Source organism: Sprattus sprattus, assembly GCF_963457725.1.
Source record: "Sprattus sprattus genome assembly, chromosome: 14".
NCBI classification, from domain to species: domain Eukaryota; kingdom Metazoa; phylum Chordata; class Actinopteri; order Clupeiformes; family Clupeidae; genus Sprattus; species Sprattus sprattus.
The window spans coordinates 15347197-15367296 of record NC_137912.1 but is presented as its reverse complement, the minus strand read 5'-3'; the positions used below and the strand labels follow the sequence as shown (position 1 = coordinate 15367296).

The 20100-nt window shown below is 46.9% G+C and overlaps 1 protein-coding gene across 1 annotated transcript in view; it reads right to left on the bottom strand.

Moving 5' to 3' along the window:
- The window catches only part of plxna4 (plexin A4), a gene marked incomplete at its 5' end in the record, with an annotated part of 214935 nt that overhangs the window by 61780 nt on the left and 133055 nt on the right, over window positions 1–20100 (bottom strand). The window contains 2 exons of the mRNA XM_080850971.1: window positions 1030–1183; window positions 5208–5331. Of these exons, the coding sequence (XP_080707097.1) occupies window positions 1030–1183; window positions 5208–5331 (278 nt within the window). The remainder of the gene's footprint in view (window positions 1–1029; window positions 1184–5207; window positions 5332–20100) is intronic.

Sequence of the window (20100 nt, the reverse complement as noted above, 5' to 3'; positions counted from 1 at the left end):
AGCACTTTTCAATTATGGCGGGGTTAACCAACCACGGCGGAGGAGAGGAAGAGAGGGGGAGAGAAGATGAGCCGGGGGAGAGTCGAGGAGAGACGAGAGAGAAGAAGAAAGAGGGAGAGAGCAGGAGAAAGAGAGAGAGAGAGAGACAGCAATCGAGAGAATGAGAGAGGCAGAGAAAGGGTAGATAGGCACAGAGAATAAGTAAGCAGCAAAGGCATGAATGGAGAGAAGGAGAGGGTGAGTAAGCAAGAAAATAAGAAGGGATGAAGGCGGGGAGCCGAGAGGAGAGAGCCGAGGAAAGCAGACATGGATTGCAGCGTGAAGAGAGAAGACAGCAAAAGAGGCACTTAAGGATGGGAACCATCGCTTTACCCTCCCACCACCCCCACCCCCATCCATCCTCTACCTCTCTACCCTCCCCCCTCTCTCTGTCTCTGTCTCTATCTCTCTCCCTCTCCCTCTCTCTCACTATTTTTCCCTCTCTGGGCCTTATCTCGTGGAGAATGACTGCTGTCAAAAGCGGTTTTCCGAGCTCTACGGCTGCCGGTTGTGGAGAGCAGCATCAGCCAGAGGGATTCAATCACTCGTCTCGCCCCCAAAGTCCCTTAAATCCCCCTTGCCAATGGGCTCAGGGAGAGGAGTGCTGGAGAGAGACGACAACATGGCCTGCCAGTCTATAAGAGCACACAGTCCCTCATCTATATCTGACTGACTGACTGAGGTACTGAGTGACTGGCGCGGCGGCTGAGAGATTTGGGAAGAACAAACCCAGCGGCTGCACTCCCAAAACAAAGTGTTGGCTTCAGCTGAGGTTGAGGCAAGAGAATTTAGAGACTTTGACATGGCACTGGTCTCTCTTGAGTATCTCCCTGTCACTCTCACTGTCATTGTTTATGTCTCACTCTGTCTCATGCTCTTTCTTAAATAGAAACTGATGTTACTATTGAAGGTTACGGTAACTGTCCTAAAATCAGCAATGTAAATGAAAGGTCTTGAGGGGGGGGGGGTTGGGTTTAGGGGGCTCGTTACCTTTGTCGATGATGATGCGAGGGACGTCCTTCTCGGTGGGCGAGCTGCACCTGATGCGGTTTCCCTCCACCAGGCCGTCCATCTCCGCCAGGTCCTCAAAAGTGCAGTTCACCCCGGCAGACAGCTCTGGCACGTTATGGGCCTCCAACACCAGCTGGGGAGAGGAAAACAGGAAGAGAGGGTTAACAAAGATCGAGATTACCTTTACAGCAATGAGGGAGAGAGAGAGAGAGAGAGAGAGGGAGAGAGAGAGAGAGAGAGAGAGAGGAGTGTGAGAGAGAGGGAGCAGAGAGAGGTAAAAGCCTGACTGAAAAGAAAGGGAAAGAAAATGAGAAGGGAGTGAATGGGGGGAGCTCCAAATGAAAAAAGGGGGCCTCTTCCTAAGAGCCCCTTAATGCAGGGAGCCCACGCTTGTTGCTACTGCAATGGTGCTATGGGGTCTCAGACAGTGCAGCGGGCTCATGACAGCCTAGCACAAATAAGGCCATCTGCAGCCTGACATTAAAGGCACAGAGGTGGCGGCTGGCCGGGCGGAACACATCCCAGCCCATCAAGAGGCTCCCGCTGCCCCATCACTCACCGGCCTCTGACACTAATGCTGCCGCCAAATGGCCATGTGAATGAATGTGTGTGTGTGGGAGTCTCTGTGTGTGTGTGTGTGTGTGGATGTTTGTGTTTGTATGACTGTGTGTGCATTTAGCCATGGGCTTTTGTGTGTTTAAGAGTGAGAGCCACAACCCCCTGTGATGGCCTGTCTCTCTGCGGACTGTTGGGTAGGACCCGATACTGGGAGGGAAGAAAGGAATGAGAAAAATAAAACGAGAAAGAAGAGGCGAAGGATAGAGAGAGCAGTTGTGGGGGAATGTTAAAGATGCATGAGGCTGTTTGTAATAAGGCAGTGTAAGCAGCTTTTCCTTGCGAACACACAAGACGAAAAAGAAGACAAAAAAAAAACCTCTCATTCACAAGGAGAAAACGAACTCTCCTTGAGCTCAGAGAAAGAGGGAGTTGGTATGTAAGTGTGTATGTGTGAGCAAGGGAATGCAAGTGAACAGGGGTCAAGTCCAAATATACATATTGATGGAATGCAGTGGCCTGGCATTGATTTCGGTGCCGGCTGCATTACATTTGTGATGTGGGCCAAAACATCCGCCGTGGCGCGGTGCGGCACAGAACGGTTGACCGAAGCTGTTTTTATATTGCTGTTTAATGAAAAGGCAAGGCCTCTGCCGCAGATACAGCCTTTCCCATTAAAGCCTGAGGATGTACAGGCGGCTGTTTGCCTGAGTCTGGGATTTCATTTATTTCCCCCCACCCACCCTCGTCTTTTAGGGAAGGAGGAGAGGGACCTCGAGTGGTGAATTTTCTTCAATTACATTTTGGAGTGGGCACTCTTGCATGTCGGGCCAATCAAGAAACGCAAACAGACGCGGAGGATGTTGTCACTGTCAGTCTGTTTTTTCATGTCAAAAAGAGAAGGGGCCAGTGGATACAAATGGTCTAGGCTCAACTAAAGGGAGATGTGTCATCTGCTTCATTATGCTGCAAGGGTTGAATTGGAAATCAAAATGAAACACATCATCATATTCACACAAAAACACATACAAAGACACAAAGACACAAAGACACAGAAACACACACACACACACACACACACACACACACACACACACACACACACACACACACACAAAGACACACTTACAGAGTGACATCTTTTGCCTCCAGGGACTGATGGCACTGATTCACACCATATTGTTCTCCCATGACTACTTGAATGAGCAAATTAAATCAATATATATTTAAATGAAAGGCAGATGGGAGATAAACAACTCAGCATGCAGTGGTGATCTCCGCTTGATGCCCTGTTATTTGTCTAAACACACATGAAAATTGCTTATTTCATTTATGGATTATTTTTCTTCTTTAAAAAAAAAATCAGTGACAACCAATACCGCCGAGCCACCCACTCCACGTGGCACTTGACCACCAACCTGCCGCTGCAACCTGGAGATGAGACTCCAGTACAGCTTCTCCGTCCTAACTGGTGAGAGCAGAATTGATCGGAGCAGCCAGTAACACTCTCAGGTTTGCAATCTGGGCACGGTGTGGCGGGGCTGTGGCTTAACCTGTCTGACAGGAGACTCCTGAGGCTCCATTACTGCTCTACGTGTATTGACTAAAGGCTCAGCAGTCAGCGTGCTAAAAACAGACATTAGTAATCATATCATTAAACATGAAAAAGACAACAAAAAATCAGTTAAAAAAACAGAAGCCTCCATTTAAAAACAAAACAAAATTTTAAGAAGCTTCCTGGTTTTGAGAAAAATGAAAAACGTTCCCTGCAGACTCTGCTGTTGGAGGAAGGGACTGGATATATCTTTGTCTAACAAACATGTACTAACTAAAAATATCAAGGAGCATGCTGCTTGTCCGCAAATGCTTTGTGATCAATTTGGATGTGAGATCTGTTTCGGTGCCCTGGGTGTTTTTCTGGTCTGTGGGAAAGGTTAAATGCCCACTCCAGGTATCGCTCAGTGAATGAGTTAAGAGCCAGCCTCTATAATCAGGGTCAAAGTTCGCCATCAAATAGCTGATCCACGAAAGGTCGTTCAGCCCGTTTTCTCTGAGAGCATTTGTGTAGTGTGTCAATCAGATCCACTCGAAATTCCCCACCCAGCACTATTTTCTGCATGTTTAAAAGGGGAAGCACACTCCGATGGGGGGTAATGGTATTCCGGGAAGCAATAAAGATGAGATCAAACCCTTCCCCCAGACTAACATAACTCAGACTCAAATCAAACAAGAACACGAATGGGAGACAAAGGAGAAAACTAAAATAAAAAATGAATAAAAAAAAAAAAACATCAAATAACTCAAAGTACTATGAGCAGGGAACGGAACGTGATTATATTCCTACAAAATTGACTTGTCTGAAGCCTTGTCGGGCCTGGTGCGGTACAGTAATCTGATTGCGAGCCGTGGGGATGGTTACGGATTACATGTGGGATAAGGAGAAGTGGTGCGGCCTGCTTTGATGGGCTTTAGAGCAGAGGGACGCTGGAGAGGAGAGAACCGCACCGCTTCTGTCCACAGCCACAATTTCCAGAGAGCAACAGCAGCAGCAACACTGCAGGGTTGCAGAGGGCCAGGCACATCAAGGGGCCGAGACTGGCAGGGGGGCAGGATTAATACAGGCATGTGGACCAAGCCCATGTCCCCCTGTGATTGCGGCTGAAAACACAGCCTTACGGTGCCTGACTGTGGGAGTCTTCTGATGCTGATGCCATCATTTTGGATGCTACCATTTGAGCATTCCAACACGACAGACACTTTTCAGTGGGGGGGAGTAGGTTTCTCAGATGTACTGCTGGACTAACACAACAGACAAAAGAATACTGCTCGAATCTTCTAACTCTGAACTGATGATATTAGTAGTTTAGTGCATTTGGGGAAAATTGCCTTGTTTGTTCATTATTTACTTAAGGCAATGTTTGAAAGAGTAAATAAATTAGGCGGCAATCAATTAAGTCAGTGCATTTGACTGCCAGTGTGAGTCACAAAAGCTTATATTAGTTCACCGTGCAAACACAATGACGTAAGTTGCCTGAAATCATTCAAGCCTTCATGGATAGATCCATACAGGCCACGGATGTAGGGCCCAATGATTGCATTAATGCCCTGAGCAGAGAATGAATGGCCTGTATAACTGCATTAGTAAGACACATTATCAATACCTGTGCCTTTGGGCATGCTTCTTAAAAGCACTTAAGAATCAGGTTTGTTTGCTTTCTGCTCTGGAAACCATTGGAACAAAGGATAGCTCACATTTAGTCTTGACCTGCAATTGAATCTCTACAACCCCTCTTTGTTTGTCCTCTACGCAAGTAGTAGCACAATCAGACGCGTTATTAGACATTTGCACTCAGTTTTAAATGAAGCACCATGAAGTTATGTGATTTAAATTTGTTCCCAGTAATGGGTGAGTTTATGGTCTGCGAAGACTTCACCTCTCAACTTATACCAGCACAGAAGAAATGTATGCACATGTATGTATATGCGTCTAAGATATAGATCATTGGTTTATGTGGGTGATCAGTTTATGCAGTCGTTTTGGTCTGTGTGTCCTTTGCCAGTGTGCCGAACGGTGGCATCTCTGCGGGCAGGGAGACACTCACCATGACGTTGAACTGAGAGACCGAGATGTTGTTGGGGTGGACGCTGAGGCGCACGCACTGCTTGAGGTCGGAGGCGAAGCGCCGGGGTTCTGAGGAGCGCTCACATTTCTCCTTCCTTGTGCACCTGGAGAACGGGAGAGAACATGAAGGAACGTATTAAAAACCCAAACTGCTCTCATTCCAAGTGAACAGGCTGTGACAATCGGGCAAGAAAAATATACAAAAGATTCAAATTTCAAACAGTGCAAAAGAAATGCAAGTGTATTTATATAGCACAATTCATACACATTAGTAATGCAAGGTGCTTTCCAAATAAACAGATGAAAGGGCCAAGAAAAATAAGAGATTTAAAAAGGTACAGTCCAGATAAGAATAGAAAGACTATTCGGTTACTTTATCGTATTTCTCTGCACCCCGCTATCCTTTCCGCACCCTACAGCCCTTTGACGGCAGTCTTTCGGGTGCTCATTCCCTGGGCCGCATTTCAGAAACAATGGACGCACTATTAAAGCAAGAACCAGAAACTGCTCCGCGGGGACCTGCAACAAGGCTGTTGCTTTGTGCGGAGCCCTTAATGAGGGCCATTCACCGAGCAGCACCGGCCCAGGTGGGAAGACGGGGGAGTCGGGCTTAATCCTGGGCCAGCTGGACTTATCTGTTACATTACACTGTATTATGTGCCTAGTCAGTGGACCTTTCCCAAAACCCCACAGCAACCAGGGAGGCTTTCTTGGCTTAGGTTTCCCCATACGCTGTCTCTGATGAGGCTTACCAGGACCATGTTTAATAGACAGGCCCATTAAGCAAGCAGAATGTTCCTTGATTAACCTTTGGCTGCTAAGGTATATGTGCAGAATATAACACCAAGCCCCTTCTGAAATGGCTGAATTCAGGAGGGAATTTACCTGTCTTACCTGTCTTGGTGAAAAGGTAAGACATGTTGGGGAATATCTCTATTTTCAGACATAACAAAGACATTGTTTTCTCGATATGTTTTTTTTTTTTTTCTCTCAGACCCTGTGAGGTTTCCGCAACCACTTCTGTCTGTATTGCAATGCCGCTTTCAGGTTCTCAGCAGCCCCTTCTGACTTTCCCACAGAAAAAGGAAACCTCAAAGGCCCTGCTGTGGACCCGTGAATCGTGGCAAAACTGCTCTTACTGGATTCTCCTTTGTCCTACTGACAGCAATGTCTGCCTCATAACTTACTTTTCCCCACAATCCACATAAATCCTCATTGGCTCAAGCAAACTTCCACAGCAATTAACCACAAAATCTACAGAGAGCGCAGCCCATGGAGGACTGACGGGAGTTTATAACTGGTGACAGCTGTGACACAGTAATACCCCCGCCAAGCCTATTCCACCAAAGAGAGGAACAGAGAGAAAAAGAGAAAGAGGGAAAGAGAATGAGAAAGCGAGCAAGAACGAGAGAAAGCGAGCGAGAGAAAGAAAAAAATGACAGAACCCGTGTGTGCATTGTGAAGTTAAGCAGCCTAGCGTAAAGAACTCTGCCGGCAGAATGGAAGGGGAAATAATCTGCCTGTGTGTGAAGAAAGGGAACGTGGAGATTGAAGAGGCAACAATCATCCTCTTTCTCTGTGCTCCTCTGTTAAGCAGGTCTGAGAGGGCTTTAATCAAAGCTCCTGCTTTTGTAGCACCATCCGTCAGTCTGTCTGCACATGCTGCCTCGTTGATTTAATAAGAGAGCCCCCGTGGAGTACCCCACACACACACAAGCCCACACACACACACACACAGATAAACACAGACACACATACATGCACACACACACACACAAGCCCACATACACACACACACACACACACACACACACACACACACACACACACACACACACGAGCCCACACACACCTATACCTGGCCTTCATGCTTCAGTACTTCATGTTCTGTGTCTATTCGTGTGTGTGTGTTACATACATATACATGTGTGCATGTAACATGGAGAGGAACAATTAGTTATGCAGAGAAAAGAATACTACAGGTATGTGGAGACCGAGAGAGAGAAAGCACGCGTGCGAGAGAGAGATAAAGATGGACAGAGAGAGAGATTGTAGATTTTTCAGTTCTATTTTTCATTCTGTCTTTAAATGTTGCTACTGTATGCAGTGGGCAGAACAGTGGGGAGAGGGGCTCTGTTGTTTACTGTAAAGGGACAACAGCTTGAGAGCATGCTGTTAGCTCCCTTGTCAAAACCCTGAATAAAATATCAAACAAGTGTCACATCCAATGACTCCTTCCACCTCCCCGCTCCTCCCTTCTCTTCGTTTCTCACAGCTACCTAACTGCTCAAACAGATTACAGAGGACTTCCCAAACTAGCGTTTATCAGGAAACAGTGGGAAACAGCGCTACTCAAAACAGCTAGGCATACCTGTGCACGTTCATTGTCTTCCTTTGAGACTGTGAGGACCAGTACTTAGCTTAACCATTAGGGGGCATGACCGACATCAGCAGCCAGAGTCACAGTGCTGAGGAGATGGAGGGCATTGATATGATGATAGTGACATGAGGCACTGCGACACTTGTGAGAGGGGAGTGCATTTTTATTTAATAGGACTGCTTTTAGGGGTGATAAACAAGGGGCCTGGCAATGCCCTGAGAGCACTGTAAAACCCAGTTTATGATGCCATCTATGAGAGAGGCGCCCCTGTAAATTGGGGGCTGGAGATAGATAGAAAGGCATATAAAGAGAGAGAGAGAGAGAGAGAGAGAGAGAGAGAGAGAAAGAGAAAGAGAGAGAGAGTGAGGGAGAGAAAGAGAGAAGGGGAGGCAGGGATAAAGGAAAAGAGAGAGAGAGTCTATTCCATCAGTGTGAGGGACATTTGTTGCAGTCAGAACCATCTGAAACATTAACTGTATGAACTGTAAATGTGATTTATTTGTCTGTTAAAGTTGTCATAAATGTGAGTGCATATGTATATACATATATAGAGTGTGACTGCTAGTATGACGAGCAGTTGCAATAGCTTGCAAAAGTATGCACCAGTGTGTTTGATGGCTGTGGTTGTGCAGTCCTCGATTACTTCTTTTGTGAAATAATTTCACCAATATCTACTAAAATGGTGAGTATCTCCTTGATAAGTGCTTCAAACCGCACCTGTCGGCCTCTTTAGGAGCATTAGGAGAGTAAACCGTTCCATTAGACGACCGGGGGCCAATTTGTTTCCCTCGTTATGCAAATGTGCTCAGAACATGAAGGAATGTGTTGTTTTGATGAATAATGAACACGCTGAAATCACATCAAAGGGATCAATCAGAGGGGAGTGGGCAGAGATTGTGCCTCAGACAAGCCCCATGGTGTCTCTCTTGCTCACTCTCTGTATTTCTGCCTCTCTCTCCCTCCATTCTTAACTGTCTCTCTCTCTCTTCCACACACTTTCTCCTCACAGTGACCCCACTCTCAACCACTTCTCTATCTCTCTGTGGCATAGTAACCCATATTCTGGCGAAACATGGAGATCATGGGCAAGACCGGGGGAAAACTAATTTACATCATCAAACATAAATATTTTGCACATATTTAGCACACTTTAATGCGAGGAAACAAATCAAAACCAGCTCCAATGAACAAAATCACTCAGAATGTAATTAACTACCACAGCATGTCCAAATGTAGCCACTGGCTGAATACAGATTAAACAAGGCAGAATGCAATCCCCACTAGGGCTGCATCTTCAGACATTTTACACTCTTTTCACCCAAACAGTGCAACGGTACTTGCCAAATCCAGTCAGCTAACATGCTAACTTCCCAATGCTAACGTTAGCGATAACATTGCTGCAGTCGACCTGACGAATCGAGAGCTAAGAAGAACAGAATGTCGTTGCTCCTGGGCTAATGTGATTGGCCCTCAGGGGTGGTCTGGAGCAGTATTTTGCGGCCCTCTGGGTGTGACGGATCCAGCCTGCAATGAAGGGCTGGCAGCAATTCAGCCAGGGCCATTGACCGCAGGAGGCTAACAGAGAGCTCTAATAAGAGGTTAGTGGGGGATAACAGAACCAATATGTTTCCTATGAAGGAGGCAGATTGTGGGCCACCACACACCCAGTGACGGAAGGGCTCCAGCTCACACTCTCCCACTCTCTCTTTCCCTAGCTCTATTGCCTTCCCTTCCTTCACTAGCAAAAGGGTGCAGCAATGGGTCCACTATCCTAAAAAACCTCTTTGGAATGAGAATGAGAATCTTTACACAGCAGAGAGCATATACCCTTGAGTAACCTGTCTCTCTCTCTCTCTCTGTCTTATGAAGCTTTTGGCAGAGCCCCCTTTGGAACTATTGATATTGATAACATAAACAACCGGTGTCAAATGGCATCATCTGTCATCAGCACTGCTTTGAGGGAGATTCATCTTCATTTGAGCTGGAGCAGTGATGGAGTGCCGCTTCAATGAAATTCTAATGGAACATTTGGACATAATCAGATGCTAGTAAATAAATAACAATAAGCCAGTTGAACAGTGAAATATTTTGGAGAGAAAATCTACTTAGCAAACAAGCTTCAGTGAAAACTATGGAGAGAGGTGACTGACGTGTTCACAAGGTGACCCTGGGGTCATGACCACATCCCTGCCACACAGAGTGATCACACCCTGGTAATGTTACACTTATGAATGATTAATGCTAGCCCATGGTTAAGAACAGAAATTGTAGATATTTAAAGCACAGCCACTCCAGCAAGCACTGTAATAAACCGTTGATTGGAATGTTCTTTTTTCCTCAGAGGCAATTATACATCAAACATCTATTTGAACTTACATAAACAGCCAGAAAAAAACATTAAGCTACTAAATGCTGGTGACACATTTTCTGAAAGCCCCCTGGAAGGATAACACTAGCCTTGACTGGGAATAATCTCCACTCTTGTTTCTCGCAGCCCTTTGATTATTGGACACAATTAGCGATGGAATTTGGTCTCTCATTTCAAGCAACAGGGGCATTCTGGGCTTTCTCTTCAGATCGAGACCCGACTAGCTTTCAGCGTTAGCACTCTCTGAAATCAAATCACGAGGAAAAGTCAAGGAAAAAAAGTCAATAAAATGTAAATGGGAAAAGGCTGTCCATGGCTGTGAGAATGTCCGGACGATTCTGGTGTGGATGTAGTGGCACATGCCGCGACTTGAGGTGTAATGCATATTTAATGCTCGCAGGAGGGAAAGGTCAAGCGGCTGGGGGGTGGGGGGGGGGATAAAAGCTATTAACTTTCTCCAACAGCGAGCTGTGAGACATGCACCATGCCATCAGCAAGATGCACAGCTAAATGAGCAGGGCCTCTCTCTCTAACACTTTCTCTCTCTTTCTCGCTGCCTCTTTCTCTGTCATTCGAGCTACACCACAGTGTCTCCGTGAGCTGGACCCAAACAAAATAAGAGGTGACAGACTTACAAAATAAACAGCGATGCTCAGGGCAGCCACGCACATAATAAACAGGCCAACAGCTGTGCAAACAGATCCACCTGTGAACCTGTTAGTCTCAACCCTAGACAAAAGGCTTGCTACTGGTAAATGCTCAGATATTGTGCTGTTGGCTCTGATATGATCATTTGCATCATTCTCAAGTTTACAGGGTGTGTGCTGACATAAATAATCTAAATAAACATCCATTATTCCTGTTTTATACTCATGCATATGCCTACATTAAGTACTCAATCAATTATCTCCTAATTGTGTTTAGGTCAAATAAGCTGGAACAAAACAGGTCATGCCAGTCAAATGATCATTAAACACATGCCAGTGGGGGAGGCATCTCGATGTGGCCATTCTTAAGCCAGACGAGCACAGATGAGATGGTGTCTATCCCAAGGGAGCACCACAGCCCCTGCTGAGTGATCACTTTAGACTCAGTCCCAAAATGGCCAGTGAGGTTCTCCAGCACTCCTTCGAACCCCCCCCCCCCCCCCCATTTCCTCCTGCTCATTGGGGCGAGGCAGCTAGTGTCATTAAGGCTGTGGTAGGAGCTGGAGACTGGGATGGAGTTATTACCCAGCCCAGTGACCCTGGTCCCATTATCCCCACAGGAGCAGCAGCATATCGGGTCTGCCTTCAGGGCCAGCAGCCCCCCCGCCACTCCAATAACACCCCCCCCCCCCTCACACCGCCACCAACACCCACCAGCACATGGAACCCCGACTGAGCGGAAAATTAGTGGGGAGCGTTGAGGGTGAACCCTCTGAACCTTTTTCAGGTGCCCTCTTTCACACCTTATCATGAGGGAATTGGGGGCTGGTGGACAAGCAAAGTTGAGGTTCTTTTAAAGGGGGGGGGGGGGTTATAAATGCAGACTGGCCTTAGTTATAGCTCAGAGGTTAAATCTATTAGTTGTGCTTTAGTGAAGCGAGGTTAAAGAGGAGTCCGTACCGGGCTGGGGACAGTTTTTTTTTTTCTTCTGTGAACTTGGGAACTCCCTAGCCACCTTATTTCACAGCCTCATGCAGCTGCTGCCTGCTGGAGGACTGGAGCCCACATATAGTCCCAGTCCACAGCGGGCCCCTTATGTCAAGCAGATGAACAGTCAAATGGTCCGAGAAAAAAAGGCATCATCGGAGCCACCGATCCCGTTGAGTCAGGCATGACACGGGCCAGTCGCATGACAGGTGACAGTGCCAATTTCCCAGCACTCTGTGTTCCCACTGAATTCAGCGCGATCCAATTCTGGCTTCATATAGAGACATGGTACTGTGGCTGTAGTCCCCACAGGCAACCATCCTCAGTGATGTTTCCTTCCCAACACTATCAAAAAGGTCTGAAGTCACCTCTGACTTGCATGCAATTTCGCAAAGTGTCAAAAACATCTCAGAGAACTTCTTTCATCTCACAGTGAAACGACACACCCCAAAGACACACACACACCTTCCGGTTCTACAACCCCATAGCAATACACCTCCCACCCCTCCCCACAAACATCACTGACACCGAACCCAAATCACCCCAGGACCCATCTAGCAGGAGCGTATATTAAACAGCTTATCTTTTTTCCCTCCCTAACATCGTGTCCCCCATAGATCTCATCAAACGCTGCCTATATTAAATACTTTTATCTGCTGCCTACTGAGATGGCTGAGGATGCTATTCTGGCACCACATATATTACACCTCTGGTTATCTGAGCGCACTGCCAGTCCACGCGGCGGAGATGTGAGGTGGAGATATGGGCCCCATCGCTTGGGGTATGCTGGGACTAATCGAGTTCCCTGGGGGAGGCCACTGAAACCCTGCGGACATGGGAGACTAGAAGACGGCGGTGCTGTCAGGAGCGCTGAGGATTTATTCAGCTTCGACATATCAATCGGAGCCTCGCCGATGTCTGCGCCGGTAAGGTGTCTGTTTGGACTGTGATGATGGGCAGAGGAGGCAGTTGTTGCTCATAGGGAGAACTGAAGGTTGCTCGAAAGGCTGACCTTGCAAGCTCAGTTTTTGTTGTTGTTGTTTGTTTGTTTCCCCTTTTGGGTCCCAGCTGACCACAGGTACGACTGAGGTCACCACCTCTGATTTTAATGAGAAGCGAGAAGCCGAAACAACAGAGGGGAAAAGGCTAGATAAGCAGGGGGAAAAATCAATGGCGGTTTAAAATTAGACATCACAACACAAACATCAGCGCTATCGAGTTACCGGGCCGATTTATGTTAGAACAACAGCCAGTAATCCGATTCCAAAACTAGACGAAAACATATCAAAACTTTCCACATCAAAGTGCTCTTTGTTCGAAGGTGTGGATCACTTTTCTAAACTGCTCCACCAGACGAGACGCCCTTCTTTGTGTGCCCCGAGCAGCTTCTCCACAGGTTAAGTAGTAAGCAGACACTTGCGAGCGGTTTTAAATTGGGTTTCCGCGAAGATAAACACGAACGTGTTTTGATTCCACCTGGCGCGCTTCTCTGCAACTGCATGCCGAGCGCTGCGTAAACGTGCGGTCCACTCTGTAATTCATGCTGCTATTGATTCGGCCAGTTCAATATCAACACCCGTGGAGATATATCTGTGGTTTCTCATGGCCGTGGGTGGCACAACTGACCTCCAATCTTCCAGGACAACACTAGCAATACACTCTGAATGAGGGCACAGGAGGTTTCTCTCTCTCACACACACGCACGCACGCACGCACGCAAGCACGCACGCACGCACGCACGCACTCAACTGTGGTTTGTTGTCTGACATTTGAATTTATCCATGTGAGAAAAGTGTTATTTTTGAGAAATAAAAGATAATACTGTGCCTACACTCTGGCTGTAAAAGGCAGGACAATACAAAAACTAAACCAAACTAAATCATTGGCTAACATCTGAAACCTATAACCGATTCTGGACCGACAGTGAATAGGTTACAAATCAACACAATGTTGTTGTGTTTGGTTTAAATAAAGTTGCGCTTGAGATATTCAATTCTGTTTACTTTCTGTCGGCTTGAAAAAGACCTTCCAGGGGATTACATTGGTGAACAACAGGCACAATAATATAGAGACAAGCGCATTATAGTGCTTTACAATTCTAAATAAGAGATGAATTTTCAAAGATTAATGGCCAACTGTCAAATAGTATTACATGCTTATTACATGACAAAGAATTACACATTTCTTACATAATTTTACATGTACTCTTCTGCTTCAGCCCAGAGTCAGAACAGGGACTGGCTTCATCTGATGAAGGAGTGTTTTTATTTTTAACTTACAGTGCAAAGCCAGTATCAGACAACTAATCCTACCTCCCATCAATTCTCCACCATTTTATTTTGCCATTTTTGCATTTCTCTTATGCTTTACAGGTTACATTTTGTTCTCTAGCTCTCTCTCTCATTCTATCGCTCTGTCTATCTGTCTGTCTGTGTCTGTCTGTCTCTCTGGTTCCTTCTGTCAGTCTTTTTGAAGGCTCCTTTCCCTGTCACCATTACCTATGCATTTCTCTTACCCATTTTGTTTGCAATCCCTCTTCTCACTCTCGTTCCCTTTCTATCTCTCTCCCTCTCCCTCTCTTCCTCCCTCGCTCTCTGCAGTGTCAGTCCCTGTGCCTGGTTCACATTCTTTCAGGTTACGACAGGCCACCCCTCTCTCTATTTCTCTCCCTCTCCCTTTCTCAGTCCCTCTCTCTCTCTCTCTTCCTCTCTCTGTGTTGTTGAGGTAGATGTGGAGCTGTGACAGACGGGTGACAGTGAGGGATAGCCAGAGCCGTGTAGCCACTCTCGCTGGGTTCAGGCTGACAGTTCTGAGAGCCCCTGGCAGCCTGCCGCGCGTTCCGTGCTGACGCCCCCGTCACTTCTGGAGCTTGTTCCTTTCCCTCAGACTCCCACCTGCAGCAGCCACCAGGATGTCCGCGTTGGGTGTGTGTGTGTGTGTGTGTGTGTGTGTGTGTGTGTGTGTGTATGTGTGTGTGTGTGTGTGTGTTGGGGGGGGGGACAGAGACAGAGCCAGACTCACACCCCAGGGGAGTGACATTCGGAACCGGGTGCCGTTGCTGCCACACGTGCCTTGGGCTCTAAAGCAGCCCCACAGGCATAAAAAACAAAACCTTTTTAGATTTTCCCCCACTTACAGCTATAGCATCACCCTGTGAGTGGACTGAGGAAGTGTTGTTGTTTTTTGGCAAACAGCACTCCTCAGAGAATATTTTGAATGCTTAAAAAATATCACAGAAAACATTTGTTTCAATCTTGTGACACGTATCTAACAGTGGCCTCCTACGTGGCCTTTAACCCACAGTGCATGCTGGGAAACTCCAGCTGCTCGACAGCAGTGGGCGCGGCGGCAGTGATGGAGATAATGATGCATGGGGGAAATGAGCTAAAGGGCCGTGATAGCCTGCTCATCCCTGGAAGCCGAACAGAGCACTCGCTGCATCTCGCTCCGCGGGGGGGACACACGCTTTGACAGAGCAAACAATGCCTTTCCAGCCAACAGTACGCAATATCGTATCAAAGCAGCCGGGGTGAAAGCCTGCTCTCTCTCTCTCTCTCTCTCTTTTATTGTTCTCTCTCTGCACAGAATAGTGCTGAGCAGGAATGCTAATCTGAAGGGCTATATTGGCACAATGGTGGCGTGACAACAGGACCAAGAGCAAAGTGAGGACAGGAAAACAGATTAGAGAGGTGCAGAAAGAGTACCAATGGAATGGTCCCTACTCACATGGCAGCAAACTTTTGTTTTGTCAGCTTTTCATTTATTTGATCTATTTTTATTTGATTTCTGATGGAAGCAGTTTTCTAGACAACCCTATCATTTTGAGACTACTACAACTGAAGGGTCATTTTACCTGTCACACCATGACTCAACAGTTCGATTTTCATTTCTGGGCATTTTAAAATGAATTGGCCAGACATTTTAGTGAGGCCCATTTCCTGTAAGGTCCCCCACTGCTAGCGGTGTCAGAGGCGCTGACGTAACGCGTCCAGGAGAGTGGCTGTCAGCCCCCACCGCATTTGACTGACATCTGACCATCATCTCCATCCTCCAGGCTTTTAACAGTTTGGGGAGGGAAAGGAGGAGGAGAGAGGAGGAGGAGGAGGAGAGAGGCCAGGCCAGATCGATGTTTATTTGTGTTTATGGAAGGAGAGGAGGAGGGCAATGCTTTATGGGCGCCCCAAGACAGATTACCCTCCAACACAACAGGCAATTACAATCACGCCACTGCCTCCATCCCACCCACACAATCGCCTGAGTGAAGCTGACTACCGACCTGTCCTCCACTCAGCCCTGATTACTCTGATTGACTTTAATGGGTGGGGGTGATGGAGAGGGAGGGAGAGGGAGAGGGAAGGAGGGAGGAAGAGGGGTGGGTGGGTTGTGATTAGGGATTGCTCATTTCATTTTTATAATGATTTTTTTTCCAGTTTGTGGTTGCTCAGAGAAAGATATTATGATATAATATATGCATGATTAATCGCTAATTACCATCAAATCTCAGAGTTTCATTAGTCATTTTTTTTGCCTACAATTTTCTTGTCCAAATCATCAAATTGACAAGATTGTGAATGGGTGTCAATTTTTTCCCACCTGAATGACGAGTTGAGGATTTATGAACCTATCTGTCTTCTTGTCACTCTTAACTGGAAGTGTGACGGTTTATTTACGCTCCCGAAAAATGACATGGGACACAGCGGGGGAAACCTGGTAACTTTTTTGGCAGCATTCCTCTAATATTTCAAGCACGTTCTGCAGAAAATACCTCACTGTGGGGGAGTAGCGGAGAGGCACCCCCAAGAGAATAGCTCTAGTTATGAAGGGGGAGGGGTGGATGACGATAAAAACATGCTACAAATACGCTCTCAACACACCTACGGATTATGTTCACACACACACACACACAAACACATACACACACTACATCACAGGAGCTGCAGCACATGACCTAGTACAAACCCTGTTTGATTTCATGCGGGGAGATCCCAGGGGAAGCGTGTGATCACGTAGCGCTCTGATCAACAATTTACGGGAGGGGGGGGAGTTCGAGGGGGAGTTATCGACTATTAGCAGGAATAATATTACTAGCGCGTGTGCCGTTGCTCTGCATAACGCACTGGGGGGAGACGCAGCTAAGCTCGAGATGAAAGCAGCTACAGGTTAAGATGAGGAGGACGTGTCCCACGTGAGTGCAAACTTCACAGAGGCAGGCATTAGCGCAGACTGCACACACGTGCACACAACCAGCGGAGAGATGGCGGCGGTTTGACTGGCAGTGTGGCAGTTGAGTGACAAGCCAAAGTCACTGGGAAGCTTGACTGAGGTGCTTCTCTTTCCAAGGGATCGGCCTCTCTGTCAGTGTTATTTTAAGGGGTATAAATAATACATTTGCTCTGGCAAACAAAGGGGTTGTCACACACACACACACACACACACACACACACGCACACACACACACACTACCATACCCTAAACACACTACCCTACACACACATACACATACACACACACACACACTACCCTACACACATACACACACACACACACACCAGAGGTGATCTGATTGAGATGACAGGAAAAGGAAATGCAGATAGTCTCATCCATTTCAGTTCAGTTTGATCTTTAGATTTGATCTGATAGAGAGAGTGAAGTTTCCAGAACGAACACACCCCCAGCCACACACCCACGAAAACACAAACATACATGCATACGTGAGGCCTAACCTAACTTTCAGTTTGATCTTTATTTTTGCTCTGATAGAGAGAATTAAGTTTCTAGAACGAACACACCCACACGCAGGCACAAACACCCATACGCACGCACACTCACACACTACACACACACACACACACACACACACACACAAACACACACACACACACACACACACACACACACACACACACTCATGCACACACACACAAACGCACCCACGCTCACACGCACAAACACACACTATCACATCACATATTAAACACACACTCACACAGTGAGAGATAGAGGGAGAGAAAGGGGGAGAGCATTACCTATTATAAACACACACACACACACACACACACACACACACACACCCATGCACTTGCACAAACACACACATACACACACACAGATAAAAGTAAATTGATACATGCCCAGGTTCTTTCACAGCTACTGCTTATACAGCTAAATTGCACACTTGTTTATGAGGTGGGTACCAGGCAAGAGACAGAGAGAGAGAGAGAAAGTGAGAGAGATGGACTCAGTTTTGAAATTGAAATTGAGTTTCCTGTTGTTTCCTCCTGCCAAGAATTAAACACTGAACACCGTAAGCAGGCTAATGGGGTGATTTTGAATGTGAGCAGGCAAAGTTAGCAGCCCAAAACCCCTTAGCTCATCTAATCTATCCCCACCACCCCCCACCCCCCCTCGTTCTCTCTGCACTATCGATTTTTAGCCTTCCTCCTCTCCCTCTTTCCAAGCTAACTGCTCCTCTTGGAGATCTATAAAGTAAATAAGAGCCCACAGGCAGGAGCTCAGGCCCTTGCCTGGTCTCAAGCAGAGAGGTTATTTCAAGGTTGACTGGGAACAACAAACCCTCAGGCCAGTGATTAGTCTACGGACGACTACCTGAACTTGTTTGAAGTCTGGCTGTCATCACTTCAAGAGCCATTAGCTGTAATAACACTGGTAATAGCAATGTATTGGCATGTGTTTTGTGCTCAAAATATCCATATCAGTGTTTGCATTTAAACTGGCTTCATTGACAGTTGGTGGTTTATTTTTATTCATTTGAGTTGACTTGAAAGCGGCAGCTGCAGTGTTCTTTTCTTTCATGCTCGTCTCACAAACAGATGAAACATGGGGAGAGGATGTGAGACCAAAAGATCACTGTGGCTCCGCCACTTCCCCTCTCTATGTCGTTAGGTTGATCTTTTCCTCTCTTTCTCTCTCTTTCATGCACGCCTGCACACACGCATGCATGCACACACGCACGCACACACACACACACACACACACGGAACCTGCATCATCAGCATTATCTTAGGCTGTCGAGGATCTGCTGCCTTTGATGCGAGCGCATGCTCTGAATCCAGGCTTCCCAATCAATGGCGGGCCCTCCTTAATGAAACTTCACTCTCTGTTCAATTTTTGATGACATTGATTCAGCAAGGTTGTCCATAATGTAAGAAGTGGGACCATTGTGGGAGACATTGTTGCATCAAAATGCTAGACCCACCCCCCCACCATCAAGTCTATGAGGTGTGCATTGTGGATAGTGTGCCTATAGTCTGAAGGTCAAAGATAAGTGACTGGAGACTGGGGCACAGATAATGCATTGTTAATTCAGTGTGTCATAGTATACCGCCTCACCTAACCACACGACACACACACACACACACACACACACACACACACACACACACACAGCCTCCTCCCCTGTCTTAATCAACTGCGGTCTGACTCAGAGCCCTCTGGCTCCCCCCTCTCCTCCCTCTGTCCATTGTGTGGAACTGTGTTTATTCTTTTCTGTGGCCCCCCCGAGGCCCCCAGGGTATCCGCCACATCCCCACGACCTGTTCTACCACTGCCTGGATTAGTATATTCATGCTCCACTGGCAATGGTATTGACCTCACTTGACTCACAAATAAAGCAAGGGGGAGGGAGGGACCTAGGGGGTGGGTGGGTGGGTGTTACAACAAAAGCGAGGGATTGAAGGAGACAAAGCGGGAGACTGCGGCGGAATGCGTTGCGGATGCGTTAATGTTGCGCCTGGAGGCCCCCCTGGGGAGCACTGATGGTATCTACCTGCTGCCTGCCTGCTAACCCACCTCCATCCGATCTCTCTCTGTCTCTCTCTCTCTCTCTCTCTCTCTCTCTCTCTCTCTCTTTCTCTCGTCGTTTTACTGTCTCTCTGACAAAGACACACACCTGTCTCTCATTCTGTCTCTTCCGACACACATCTGTATAATTGCTTGGTTGGACAACAAAAAGAGAAAGAATTGAAGAAGTGTGTGTGTGTGTGTGTGTGTGTCTGTGTGTGTCTGTGATGTGCCTGCTGTGTGTTTACATGGCTTTCAGGGGAAGAGTTTATCTCACGTGTGCTGCATGACTTGACCAATCAGTGTCTGTGTTTCTGAGTCTCTGTCTTAAGGGCCCATACCAACACCACACAGCTCCTGGACCAGCCACTACAGTATATTACATTACAGAGAGGCAAAGAGGGAAAGGAATGGGAGGAAGTTATGGGGCATGGAGGACGATGTAAAAAAAAAAAGAGAGTGGTGAAAGACAGATGAAGCGAGATTAAAGGCCAATATATGGTCCATCTCTTCTCATCCAATCAGAGTTAGCGACAAAAACTTTCAATGTCTGAGCCCTTTCAAAAATGTAGATGTACGTGACAAGGTCTGGGACCAGACACAAATTGTGTCGCTTTTACATAAAGACACTTGTCGCCTGGACTATAAAATGGCCTTAAGAAAGAGAGTGAGAGAGATGAGATAGGGAGAT